Genomic DNA, 12,887 nt, shown 5'->3' with positions numbered 1-12,887 from the left:
AATGAAGCAGATGACTCCCTCTCTAAGCTTCTCTAACCAGTGAGCAAGATTGTAAAACATGAAATCTACATTTTGTATGTCCTGATCTTGCTGTAGGGATGGCAGACATGTCAATCTTGATGTAGGGATGGAAGACATGTCAGTCATGATGTAGGGATGGAAGACATGTCAATCTTGATGTAGGGATGGCAGACATGTCAATCATTATGTAGGGATGGAAGACATGTCAATCTTGATGTAGGGATGCAAGACATGTCAATCATGATGTAGGGATGGAAGAAATGTCAATCTTGATGTAGGGATGGAAGACATGTCAATCATGATGTAGGGATGGAATACATGTCAATCATAATGTAGGGATGGAAGACATGTCAATCTTGATGTAGGGTTGGAAGACATGTCAATCATGATGTAGGGATGGCAGACGTCAATCATGATGTAGGGATGGAAGACATGTCAATCTTGATGTAGGGATGGCAGACATGTCAATCATGATGTAGGGATGGAAGACATGTCAATCTTGATGTAGGGATGGAAGACATGTCTATCATGATGTAGGGATGGAAGACATGTCAATCTTGATGTAGGGATGGAAGACATGTCAATCATGATGTAGGGATGGAAGACATGTCAATCTTGATGTAGGGATGGCAGACGTCAATCATGATGTAGGGATGGCAGACATGTCAATCTTGATGTAGGGATGGCAGACATGTCAATCTTGATATAGGGATGGAAGACATGTCAATCTTGATGTAGGGATGGCAGACATGTCAATCTTGATGTAGGGATGGCAGACATGTCAATCTTGATGTAGGGATGGAAGACATGTCAATCTTGATGTAGGGATGGCATACGTCAATCATGATGTAGGGATGGAAGACATGTCAATCTTGATGTAGGGATGGCATACGTCAATCATGATGTAGGGATGGAAGACATGTCAATCTTGATGTAAGGATGGCAGACATCAATCATGATGTAGGGATGGAAGACATGTCAATCATGATGTAGGGATGGAAGATGTCAGATTTGATGTAGGGATGGCAGACGTCAATCTTGATGTAGGGATGGAAGACATGTCAATCATGATGTAGGGATGGCAGACATGTCAATCATGATGTAGGGATGGCAGACATGTCAATCTTGATGTAGGGATGGCAGACATGTCCTGATCTTGATGTAGGGATGGAAGACATGTCAATCTTGATGTAGGGATGGGAGACATGTCAATCATGATGTAGGGATGGAAGACATGTCAATCTTGATGTAGGGATTGAAGACATGTCAATCTTGATGTAGGGATGGCAGACATCAATCATGATGTAGGGATGGCAGACATGTCAATCTTGATGTAGGGATAGAAGACATGTCAATCTTGATGTAGGAATGGAAGACATGTCAATCATGATGTAGGGATGGAAGACATGTCAATCTTGATGTAGGGATGGCAGACATGTCAATCTTGATGTAGGGATGGCAGACATATCAATCTTGATGTAGGGATTGCAGACATATCAATCTTGATGTAGAGATGGAAGACATGTCAATCTTGATGTAGGGATGGCAGACATGTCAATCTTGATGTAGGGATGGAAGGCATTTCAATCTTGATGTAGGGATGAAAGACATGTCAATCTTGATGTAGGGATGGAAGACATGTCAATCTTGATGTAGGGATGGAAGAAATTCAATCTTGATGTAGGGATGGCAGACATGTCAATCTTGATGTAGGGATGGCAGACATGTCAATCTTAATGTAGAGATTGAAGACATGTCAATCTTGATGAAGGGATGGCAGACATGTCAATCTTGATGTACGGATGGCAGACATATCAATCTTGATGTAGAGATTGAAGACATGTCAATCTTGATGTAGGGATGGAAGACATGTCAATCTTGATGCATGGATGGCATATATGTTAATCTTGATGTAGGGATGGAGGACATGTCAATCTTGATGTAGGGATGGCAGACATATCAATCTTGATGTAGACATGGAAGACATATCAATCTTGATGTAGACATGGAAGACATGTCAATCTTGATGTAGGCATGGAAGACATGTCAATTGTGATGTAGGGATGGAAGACATGTCAATCTTGATGTAGGCATGGAAGACTTGTCAATTGTGATGTAGGGATGGAAGACATGTCAATCTTGATGTAGGGATGAAAGACATGTCAATCTTGATGTAGGGATGAAAGACATGTCAATCTTGATGTAGGGATGGAAGACATGTCAATCTCGATGTAGGGATGGAAGACATGTCAATCTTGATGTAGGCATGGAAGACTTGTCAATTGTGATGTAGGGATGGAAGACATGTCAATCTTGATGTAGGGATGAAAGACATGTCAATCTTGATGTAGGGATGAAAGACATGTCAATCTTGATGTAGGGATGAAAGACATGTCATTCTTGATGTAGGGATGGAAGACATGTCAGTCTTGATGTAGGGATGGCAGACATGTCAATCTTGATGTAGGGATGAAAGACATGTCAATCTTTATGTAGGGATGGAAGACATGTCAATCTTGATGTAGGGATGAAAGACATGTCAATCTTGATGTAGGGATGGAAGACATGTCAATCTTGATGTAGGGATGAAAGACATGTCAATCTTGATGTAGGGATGGAAGACATGTCAATCTTGATGTAGGGATGAAAGACATGTCAATCTTGATGTAGGGATGGAAGACATGTCAATCTTGATGTAGGGATGAAAGACATGTCAATCTTGATGTAGGGATGGAAGCATTAGGCACAATCCCATCAACTATAGAGCTCTATCTCTCTTGTAACATAGATATAGAGCTAATAGAGCTAATAATTTTAATATAAAAAAGTTGGGGAGCAACACAAGCATGAAACAAATCCCAAGAGGTTACTAATAAAGGCTGTGATAGGTTATTTGGTAGTACAATTTAAACTGGCAGAATACAGGAGGCCCTGTTTAGCAGCAATATGGTCTTTATGCCTCCAAAGCTTGCCTCCAAGTGAGAAATTCAAAAATGGGCACATGCTTTGAGGACACTGGGAGCAATATCCACGGGGTTGGGGAGCAACATGTCCCAAAGCACTGGTTGGGGATCACTGCTCTAGACCTTTCCAGTTCATGTGAAGGATTACTCCTAGGAGTCAACTGTATCACAAGGTTATTGAGTTGGACATTTATTGGGTCTTAGTTGGTGTAAGAAATTATGTATCGCTAACAAAATCCCATCTAACCTTTAGGATTGTTAAAGGAAGGATTTTATTCAAGCTATGCAAGAGAGTGACGTAACAGGCAGACAAAAGTTCTTAGAAGCTGCAAGAGAGCAGTGAAAGGTCTGAGAGAACAATTCCTTCCTCTCCCAATATCGGTAATTTAATACATTTCTCTTCCTCTGGTGGATATCTTCCTCTCTCAGTTTACATGTGAGCTCTGGATGTTCAGTTCTTCTTAGTGATGTTAGAAGACAAAGTGAAGATGGGCCGCAGTAAACTTTGAGAAAAGCCTATTCATACAATTTAGATTTTAATTAAGAAATTCCTTTGATAAATTTCCTAGAAATAAGAAAAGAGACCTTTGTCTTTAAGAGTTCTTTAGCATAACCACTACAAGATGGCACTGTTGGATCACTTATGTAACTGGGTCTGTATTCCCCTATCTTGCATGCCTCTTTAAATATCCAAAAACTTACATATATGAATCATCATTGATCATTGATTAAGAAAAAAACAACATCGGAAATGGATCCAAGGACCTTACAGTTGACTGATGATGGTAGGTGGATGAGAAGTTCATCTTAATCCCCTAAAGTTTGCAAAAGGTGTGCCTGAACCTGGAAAACTGGACACCGCACTCGATTGAGGCATAACTTGAAGGTGAAAAATGTGCCATCTTGGAAAACCTGTGTTAGACGCACCAGAAGACCATCATGAATACTTAAGCTTGCTTCCTGGCCTTGCTAAAGCCTCTGTTTGATTTTTATTCCTGGTTACTGACTCTTTGGCTGTTCCTGACTACTGATTCTTTGCTGCCTTTTGATCTGCTGCCTGACCCCGACATTGCCTTGCCTGATGCTTTTGGTACCATGTCTACAGATTAACTTTGGCCATGTGTAGAATTCTTATTAACTCTGCCACAGAATGTTCCAGGGCCACAAAAGGGTATTGGGGACACTGGACTTAGCAGGGCTCTCCTTTTAGTTCTGGCAGTGCACAAGCTTCTCTATATTAGAATGAAAACACACAGAGCTGCTTGTAGCAGCCACTTTTTCACGGCTACTAAAGCCAGAAAATACCCTGCCATAGACAATACTGAGAATTGCCTTGGGGTCACGGAGTTTTGTATCCAGAGACAGAGTAAGTTAACACTTTCCTACATAATATTTTAATATTTTCACTATTTTTCTATTTATTTACATTATTAGATAGTGGGGGATCTTTCTTTACATAGAAAAGGACAAGGAACAATATTTCCCTATTTACACTTGAAGCAAAACAATTGATGTACACAAAGGTTAGTGGGGTTGTGGACTGCCCTCGGAAAATCATAATATCCATGGCTACAGTAATAATAATCTCAAGCGCTATATTTAGTTTATAAATGTATAGAGAGAGACAGACAGAGTGATTAGAAGATAGATGGAAGAATAGTGATGAGTGAATTTTTTTGCCAGACATGGATTAGCAGCAAAATTCCGCATTTCATCACCAGCAAACTTTTTTGTGAAACTGCAGCAACACTTTGCCATGAAAAAATGCTTTTTTATCATGTTCCCCTGATGAAGACAGACCCCTAGATAGATGGGTTGAAATGCTTTGGGTTTATATTTCTGTAACATTTATCTAATAAATATTTGAATAATTTGTAGGTCTGTTCCCTCAGTTATTTTTGGATGCAGGGGAGGCAGACACAGGCAAGTATATGTAAGCTAAACACACACGTTATTGGGGTACAGGGAAGAAACAAGGCCAGGAAGAAAGTAGCTTCTGTTACAGAGTTAAACGTGAGATAAAGGCAGTACAGAGTAATGTTCCTAAGGTTAAAAGTGTCTTAAAGTCCAATCACAGGAGATGGGCAGGCAGAGTAGCAACAGGAGATCAGGGAAAGGCTGATTCCAAAAGTGATTCCAAAAGTGATGATGCGCAGCATGCAGGTTATATCCACAGGGCGACCGAGGAACAGAAACACACTGAGGAAGCTCAGCTTGATGGAGACAAGGAGGAGGAAGCTCAGGCTCCGGTTGTTGGCTCTCACTATGGGGGTGTCTCGGTAAGAAATGAAAACTCCCAATATCACCACAGTAATAATGAGTAAGAGAACTGAGAGTGATGAAAAAAACACAGGAATCACTTCATTAGTGTATGAAAGAAATTCTTCTGCCTTTGCAATACACTGATTCCCCTTCTCATTGGGCCATTCATTGCAGGGACATCTGATGCAGAATTCACTCAGAGACACCCCAGTAGTGAGAGCCAATAATCACACTCTGAGCTTTATTCTCCTTGTCTCCATCAAGCTGAGCTTCCTCTCTGTGTTTCTGTTCCTCGGTCGCCCTGTGGATATAACCTGCATGCTCCGGCAAACCTCCTTTGGGATCACCTTCTCCATAGCTGTGTCTTGTGTCCTGGCCAAGACTATCATGGTTTCCATTGCATTCAAAGCCACTAAGCCTGGGAGTCCCTGGAGAAAATGGGTTGGGGTAAAACTGGCAAATGGGCTTGTTTTTATTTGCTCATTAATTCAGTTTCTGATTAGTGTTATCTGGTTGGTCATTGCACCTCCTTATGTAGAGAAAAACTTTCATTCTGAACCTGGAAAAATCATCATTCAGTGCAATGAGGGCTCATTAGTTGCCTTCTGGTTTGTCCTCTCCTACATGGGACTGTTGGCATCTGTGAGCTTCATTGTAGCTTTCTTGGCTCGGAGCTTACCGGACAGTTTTAATGAGGCCAAGTACATCACTTTCAGCATGCTGCTCTTCTGCAGTGTTTGGATCACATTGATCCCGGCCTATCTGAGCACCAAAGGCAAATACATGGTGGCAGTGGAAATATTTGCCATCATCTCTTCATCCTGTGGCCTTCTCTTCTGTATATTCCTACCCAAATGTTACATTATTTTATTCAAACCAGAGATGAACTCAAAACAATATTTGTTGGGAAAATGTAATACATAAAAGCTCATTTATCCTACAGGGTACAAATACTGTCCCCCTGTCCCACCCACCCACCCTCTGGGTTAGGGAGCACCAGTGGTTGTACCAAGCTATGGAGCGATTTCCTTATGGCCGGCTCTATGGCTGGGGATAAATACAAGGCTAAGTTGCTCCCACTCTCTCCCTGCCCCTGGGTATTTAATGTGGGCTGTCGTACAGAGGGCAGATATGGTCCGACTGCTTGAGTGCTTGAGAATGAGCCCTAAGGGATATGAATTTGCTCCCCTTAGTGCTCCTGCACTGGCAGTAGGGACAGGAAATTAGTAATGTGCCCAATATGTAGGCAAGACCATTCGGGGAGCGGGTATTAGGTTCCTTGAACATATATCAGCCATTGAGAGGAATGGTTTAAGGTAAGCTTTAGCCAAGCATGCAATTGAGAAGCATAATAAGAGGTGTAGAATCACCTTCCAAATTATTGATAAGCCCAAATTGAATATCAGAAAGGGAGAATTGGATAAGAAACTATCTGAGAGAGAAGTGTATTGGATATACTATTTAAGAACTATAGAATGCTTTGGCGGCCTGAGCAGGGAATGGGCGGTCTCTTGTTACTGCTACTATTATTTATTATATGTAAATTGTGATCTTTTAAGTTCTTATAGAGAGATGGAGAATGTTCTACATCACCATATGCAACATCATTTAATTTTGTTCAATTAATACTGTCCATTATATATTAAGATTCTTTGTTGTGGAATGGTATGTGATCAATTTTTGGTCAATTAACATGTAGAGTGTGGTTTTAAATTATTTAATATGTCTCATTGCATTAAATCACCTGGTATTGGGGGGGTTAAAGTATGTTGGGGTGTGCACTTATAAGTGTATTTAAGGAATTGGTGGGTGTGAGATGTTTATGCATATAAATTAATCAATTGTATGGAACATCATTAGATACTGTTTATTGATACCATTTATCACATATTGAGATTCTTTGTTGTGGAATTTTATGCAATTAATATTTGGTCAATTAACATGTATCTATAAATCTTATGCGCTCAATATCTGGCTAATTAACATGTATTTATAATACTTAACATGGATTAAATCCCATGTCTGGTGTGCAACATAGCTCAATGTTTTTATACATATGGGCTTAAACTGTGTTTTCAAAATATTTAATATGTTTTACTGAATTAAATCACTTGGCGCCTGTGGGGTTAAAGCATATGTGGGGGTGTGGACTAAAAAGTGTACTTAAGGAATTGGTGGGTGTGAGACTCCGGTTATAGCTTCTGATGAAGTGGCGTTGAGCCATGAAACGCGTTAAGCTGGGGGGTTTCCGTTTCTCAATATGTTTTTAATGGAAGCAAGAAATAAAGGATAATTTTCATTGAAAAAGTAGTCCTGGCGTGCTCCATCCAACAACACTAACTTTTCTGAATTAGTAATGTGCTGATATGGGAATTATATTTCATATAAATCAATGTTTTGTTGCAAAAAACATGTTTTTTTCTACTGAAATTGGAGGAAAATATATAAGACTGCAGAGACTTGTTCCCTCCCTTCCAACCTTCTCCCCCCAATATAAACACATGACACAAGAAAACACACTGATACCGATATTTTCCATTTTTGTTGGTGGGGTTCGGCCACAGCTTTATTAAAGAATACATCTTCCGGAATAGTCCTTGCCATGTATTCCAAACTTATCCCAACTTCACAACAAACTTTTTTGTTCTTATAACGAATGCCGGCCACTGTGTGGAAACCACCAAACAACCCGAAATTAAATGGCCAAGGACTATCCCCACCTTTGCTGTGACATACCACAATATATAAGCACATAGCAGATATTTATATAAAAGGAATTTTTTTTTTGAAGAAACAGAACCTGAAAGGCAACTTAAACATGTGAATTAAGCAAACTTGCTGACCTAATAGTTCCCTAACTAGACGCGCTTAAACAGGGAGGGGGGGAGGGAGATGACGCTCCGTGCTGCTGCAGAGGAGGTGAGACGCTGCTGTGTGAGCTGGCAAGCAAAGGGGAGGGGGGTAAACAGTGACTCTTTTACCCACCCAGTAACCTGAGCAGCTAATTCCTTGTGCACTGGAGGGAAATATGCCCTGGCTAGCTCCACAGTCCCTCAGCGCTTTCCTGAATTACTTCAGCGCTGTCAATTACTACAGGCAACTCCACTTCTTTCCTGTATTCTGTCACAGATTGTCAGGCTGTGGGACTGACATTCCCTTTAGAAACACTGGTAATTTCAAAACTGGATCTCAACATTTAAATACTCATGAATTCAAGCTGTATGCTCAGTGTGTTTCAGCTATGACCAAGCAAAAACCTTTTTAAATAAATTCTTATAGTGAACGCAATCTTGACATTGTGTAGGGAAGATAATGAAAGCTGTATATGCAGTAAATATGTATGTAACTATGGGTATTATTATTTATATGGTGCTACTTGTACACACAGCGCTGTACAGCAGAGCAAACCAACATCAGATGGATCAGAGGATCTAACCATGTTTCCAACAAATCATATATCAGTTTTACAATTCCTATAGTTATTTAAACCAATGGCATAAGCTGGCTGCACTCATGGGCAGATCTGACTTGTCCATGACCGGGATATCTTTCAATCAATTTAATTCAAATCTAGTTACATTTTTATTTCTTTGGAACATTTAAGTGAAAAGAAATATCCAACTCTATACAGATTTAGAACATTGCACACAGAGACAATTATGGACGTTGCCTGTAGGGAGCACTCACAAGGGGACACTGGGTTTTATAAAAATGTGTTTAATTGCAGGATTTACAAACAGCACAAAAGAACTATCAATGGGCAGTGAGTATAAGGGCACATATAAATACAGCCACCCTGTCAGAGAGCATTAGCTTGAGAACACATTATATGAGGATACAGCTACGTAAACAGAGGGAAATGATACATTGTGCATGGATTCCTACCAGAGAGCTCTTATCTGATCAGCTGAAGGTGATACTCTGCTTGGCAGCTGTATGGGGAATGTCCTGCAGTACTGAGCTGAGTGGGTCAGACTCACCGTGCCGCAGTCACATCACCAAGCCTGAGTATGAATACAAATACATTCAGGATGGAGATATCATCATTGGAGGAGTGTTCACTGTGAAAAATAAAATGAAATATGTTTCTAATGGGCCTGTTAGATACTTACCCCTCTGCACAGTGTGAGTGATTTTGCCTTTATTCCACTAACAAATGAAGGGGTTAAGGGAAAGATTTTTGGGGGCCTCCAATAATCATACAAAACTGGTAAAATATCACACTGTAATGTGTTCATGTTTCTGCCATAGAAGATATGTTGTTTCTGCCCTCTCTCTCTTCTACTACATACACTATTTCTAATTTTTATTGCACTCTGTCTGTAATATGCAATATGAGTGGGAATGTAGTGAAATGCATTAGCGCTAAAGGGAAGAAGCAACAGTGGGGACACAGAAATACATTATAAATATGACACAAAAGCTATTTGTTGCCCTGAACATTATGTACTAAGAGCAAATTTAAGTCAAATAAATATACAATCTATTGGGGATTTAATCTAAAAAGCTGCAGTTTTTCTGCACACTGTTCACCAATGCGGTACCAATTGTCAGCTGAAAACTAAACATTTCTAGATGGATAACAGACAATATCTTCCCACAGGCCTTTTTTAGATCGGTATCAGCAAATCCGCACCTTCCTCTTTGCTATTGATGAGATTAACAGGAACCCGGATCTGTTACCCAACATCACCCTGGGATACCGTGTATATGATTCCTGTGGGGATCCCCGTCTCGCTATAGGGAGTGCCCTGCAGATATTATCTGGCCCTGGGAATGTGGTGCCTAATTACTCCTGTAGGGGCAAAGGGGAAATTGCTGGATTTATTGGAGATCAGTCCTCACTCACATCCCTGCCTATAGCCCAGCTGCTGGGTGTATATGGATACTCACAGGTACGTTTATTAATGTGCTAATGTCACTCTGAACCTTCACAACCAAAGTTCTACATTTTTCTTTTTTAGGCTGTGAGGGGCTGTGTGAGATCTACTGATACAACTGAAAGGAACCATAATGCTTTGGCTGGAGTCATTTTTATTACAATTTTCAGCAGTAAGTCAGAAACGTTGACTCTTATCATAGGCGGAGGGTGACTTTTGTTTGGGGAGGCTAAAGATGGCCCATACACAGACTGACCTAAAGCTAATGTGAGACTTGGTGGATTCGCTGCTGGTGTAAAAAATTAACTTCCCAACTACCTCTTGTGGTTCCCACTGACACCCAGGGATACTGCACAAAAGTGCGGGTGGGGGGGATTTTTTTAACCCTAAAATGCTTAGGATGTAAAAGCATTCATACGTGCACTTCTGTTAGGGATTCTCTATACATTTGTGTTTGTGATCAGTTAGCTTCAAGGGGTAGTTCACCTTTAAATTAACTTTTAATATGATGTAGACATTGATATTCTGAGACAATTTGCAATTGGTCCTCTTTTATTTTGAATGGTTTTAGCTTATTGTTCAGCAGCTCTTGCTCTTGCTTCAGCAGCTATCTGGTTGCTAGGGTCTTATTTACCAGGTAGTGGTTTACACAAGAGATGGGAATATGAAAAGTTAAGGGGCCTGCATGGAAAAATAAAACTGTAGCCTCACAGAGGAATACTTTTTGGTCAGTGACACTCATTTGAACGCTTGAAAGAGGCAGAAGCGAAAGGCAAATTATTCAAAAACTATAAAAAATTAACTAGGAAGACCAATTGCAAAGTTGCTAGGAATAGGCCATTCTCTAACATACTACAAGTTAATTTAAAAGTGAACCTCCCCTTTAGATGTGTTTAAGTTAGCTTTAAAGAGAGAGAGGCAGCAGGTACTGACATCCCAGGCACATTATATGCAGTGAGACGCAGTCTTTATATATAAAACCAGCACATTATATGCAGTGAGACGCAGTCTATATATACAAAACCAGCACATTATATGCAGTGAGACGTAGTCTTTTTATACAAAACCAGCACATTATATGCAGTGAGATGCAGTCTTTATATACAAAACCAGCACATTATATGCAGTGAGACGCAGTTTTTATATACAAAACCAGCACATTATATGCAGTGAGACGCAGTCTTTATATACAAAACCAGCACATTATATGCAGTGAGACGCAGTCTATATATACAAAACCAGCACATTATATGCAGTGAGACGCAGTCTTTATATACAAAACCAGCACATTATATGCAGTGAGACGCAGTCTTTATATACAAAACCAGCACATTATATGCAGTGAGACGCAGTCTTTATATACAAAACCAGCACATTATATGCAGTGAGATGCAGTCTTTATATACAAAACCAGCACATTATATGCAGTGAGATGCAGTCTTTATATACAAAACCAGCACATTATATGCAGTGAGACGCAGTCTTTATATACAAAACCAGCACATTATATGCAGTGAGATGCAGTCTGTATATACAAAACCAGCACATTATATGCAGTGAGACGCAGTCTTTATATACAAAACCAGCACATTATATGCAGTGAGATGCAGTCTTTATATACAAAACCAGCACATCATATGCAGTGAGACGCAGTCTTTATATACAAAACCAGCACATTATATTCAGTAGGACGCAGTCTTTATATACAAAACCAGCACATTATATACAGTGAGATGCAGTCTGTATATACAAAACCAGCACATTATATACAGTGAGACAACATCTGTATATACAAAACCAGCACATTATATACAGTGAGACGCAGTCTTTATATACAAAACCAGCACATTATATACAGTGAGACACAGTCTTTATATACAAAACCAGCACATTATATGCAGTGAGACACAGTCTGTATATACAAACCAGCACATTATATACAGTGAGACGCAGTCTTTATATACAAACAAGCACATTATATTCCATGAGGAGCTGTGGGTACAGATGGCAGATATTCAGGCCCTGGCACTATAACACTGGCACGGTTACACAGCATTGGCCCCCCCTGTAACTAACTAGAAATGAAAAAAAAACAATGACAAAGGTAAATGAAAAATAATAAGTGCAAAAACCATAACAAATATATAAAAGCAAAATGAGCTTTGTCAGAGAGAAAAGTTAACTTACCCTTCATCTGTTAGGGTAGGGGATAGGGATATTATAGATGTCAGGTGACAAAAAAACAATTTAATTTTAGCTAGTGGGTTGGTCTTTATAACATATTAAGTATAGTACCTGTGGGATGAAAACTGCAGCAAAAGTTCAAAGTTGGTTCTTGGGTAAAGTTTACAGCCTGCAGATTCTTCTTTTTTTATTCTTCAATTCTGCACTGCCTCCAGTTTGCAAAATCTCCCGATCCCTGTCTGCATCTGCGCCTTGATTGTTCAATTTTACTGCCTGTCAAGAAAGCTGTGCTCTGATTGGACAATCCACAAGAAGAAAGATCCAATCAGAGCACAGCTATTTCTGCAGAACCCAGAGAAGATTTGCAGAGCAGTGCAGAAACAGAGCCAGGTTTTCAGGTGCCAAAGCAGGTTTGGGGAGGCTTAGCCTCTAGCCTTATTGCAAATCTGCCTATGACTCTGCCTGTGGTTCCAGTTGGTCAGGATCAGGAATATGTGCGGGGGACTGTGATACACAAAGTGAACAAAGATCTCAGCAATTAATTCTGAAATTCAGTCAGATATAAGCAATAACCTAA

The 12,887-nt window shown here is 40.0% G+C and overlaps 1 protein-coding gene across 1 annotated transcript; it reads left to right on the top strand.

Moving 5' to 3' along the window:
- Window positions 1-5,429: 5,429 nt before the first annotated feature.
- Window positions 5,430-5,969, top strand: LOC100488911 (vomeronasal type-2 receptor 26; the record flags this gene model as incomplete). Its single annotated transcript, XM_002941730.2, has 1 exon — window positions 5,430-5,969. A coding segment is annotated over exon 1 (540 nt), but the record flags the coding sequence as incomplete, so codon positions are not given.
- Window positions 5,970-12,887: the final 6,918 nt, after the last annotated feature.

This window comes from Xenopus tropicalis, chromosome 1 (genome assembly GCF_000004195.4).
Source record: "Xenopus tropicalis strain Nigerian chromosome 1, UCB_Xtro_10.0, whole genome shotgun sequence".
Lineage (NCBI taxonomy): Eukaryota > Metazoa > Chordata > Amphibia > Anura > Pipidae > Xenopus > Xenopus tropicalis.
The sequence above is the reverse complement of the archived record's forward strand: the minus strand, read 5'-3'. Positions and strand labels throughout refer to the sequence as shown.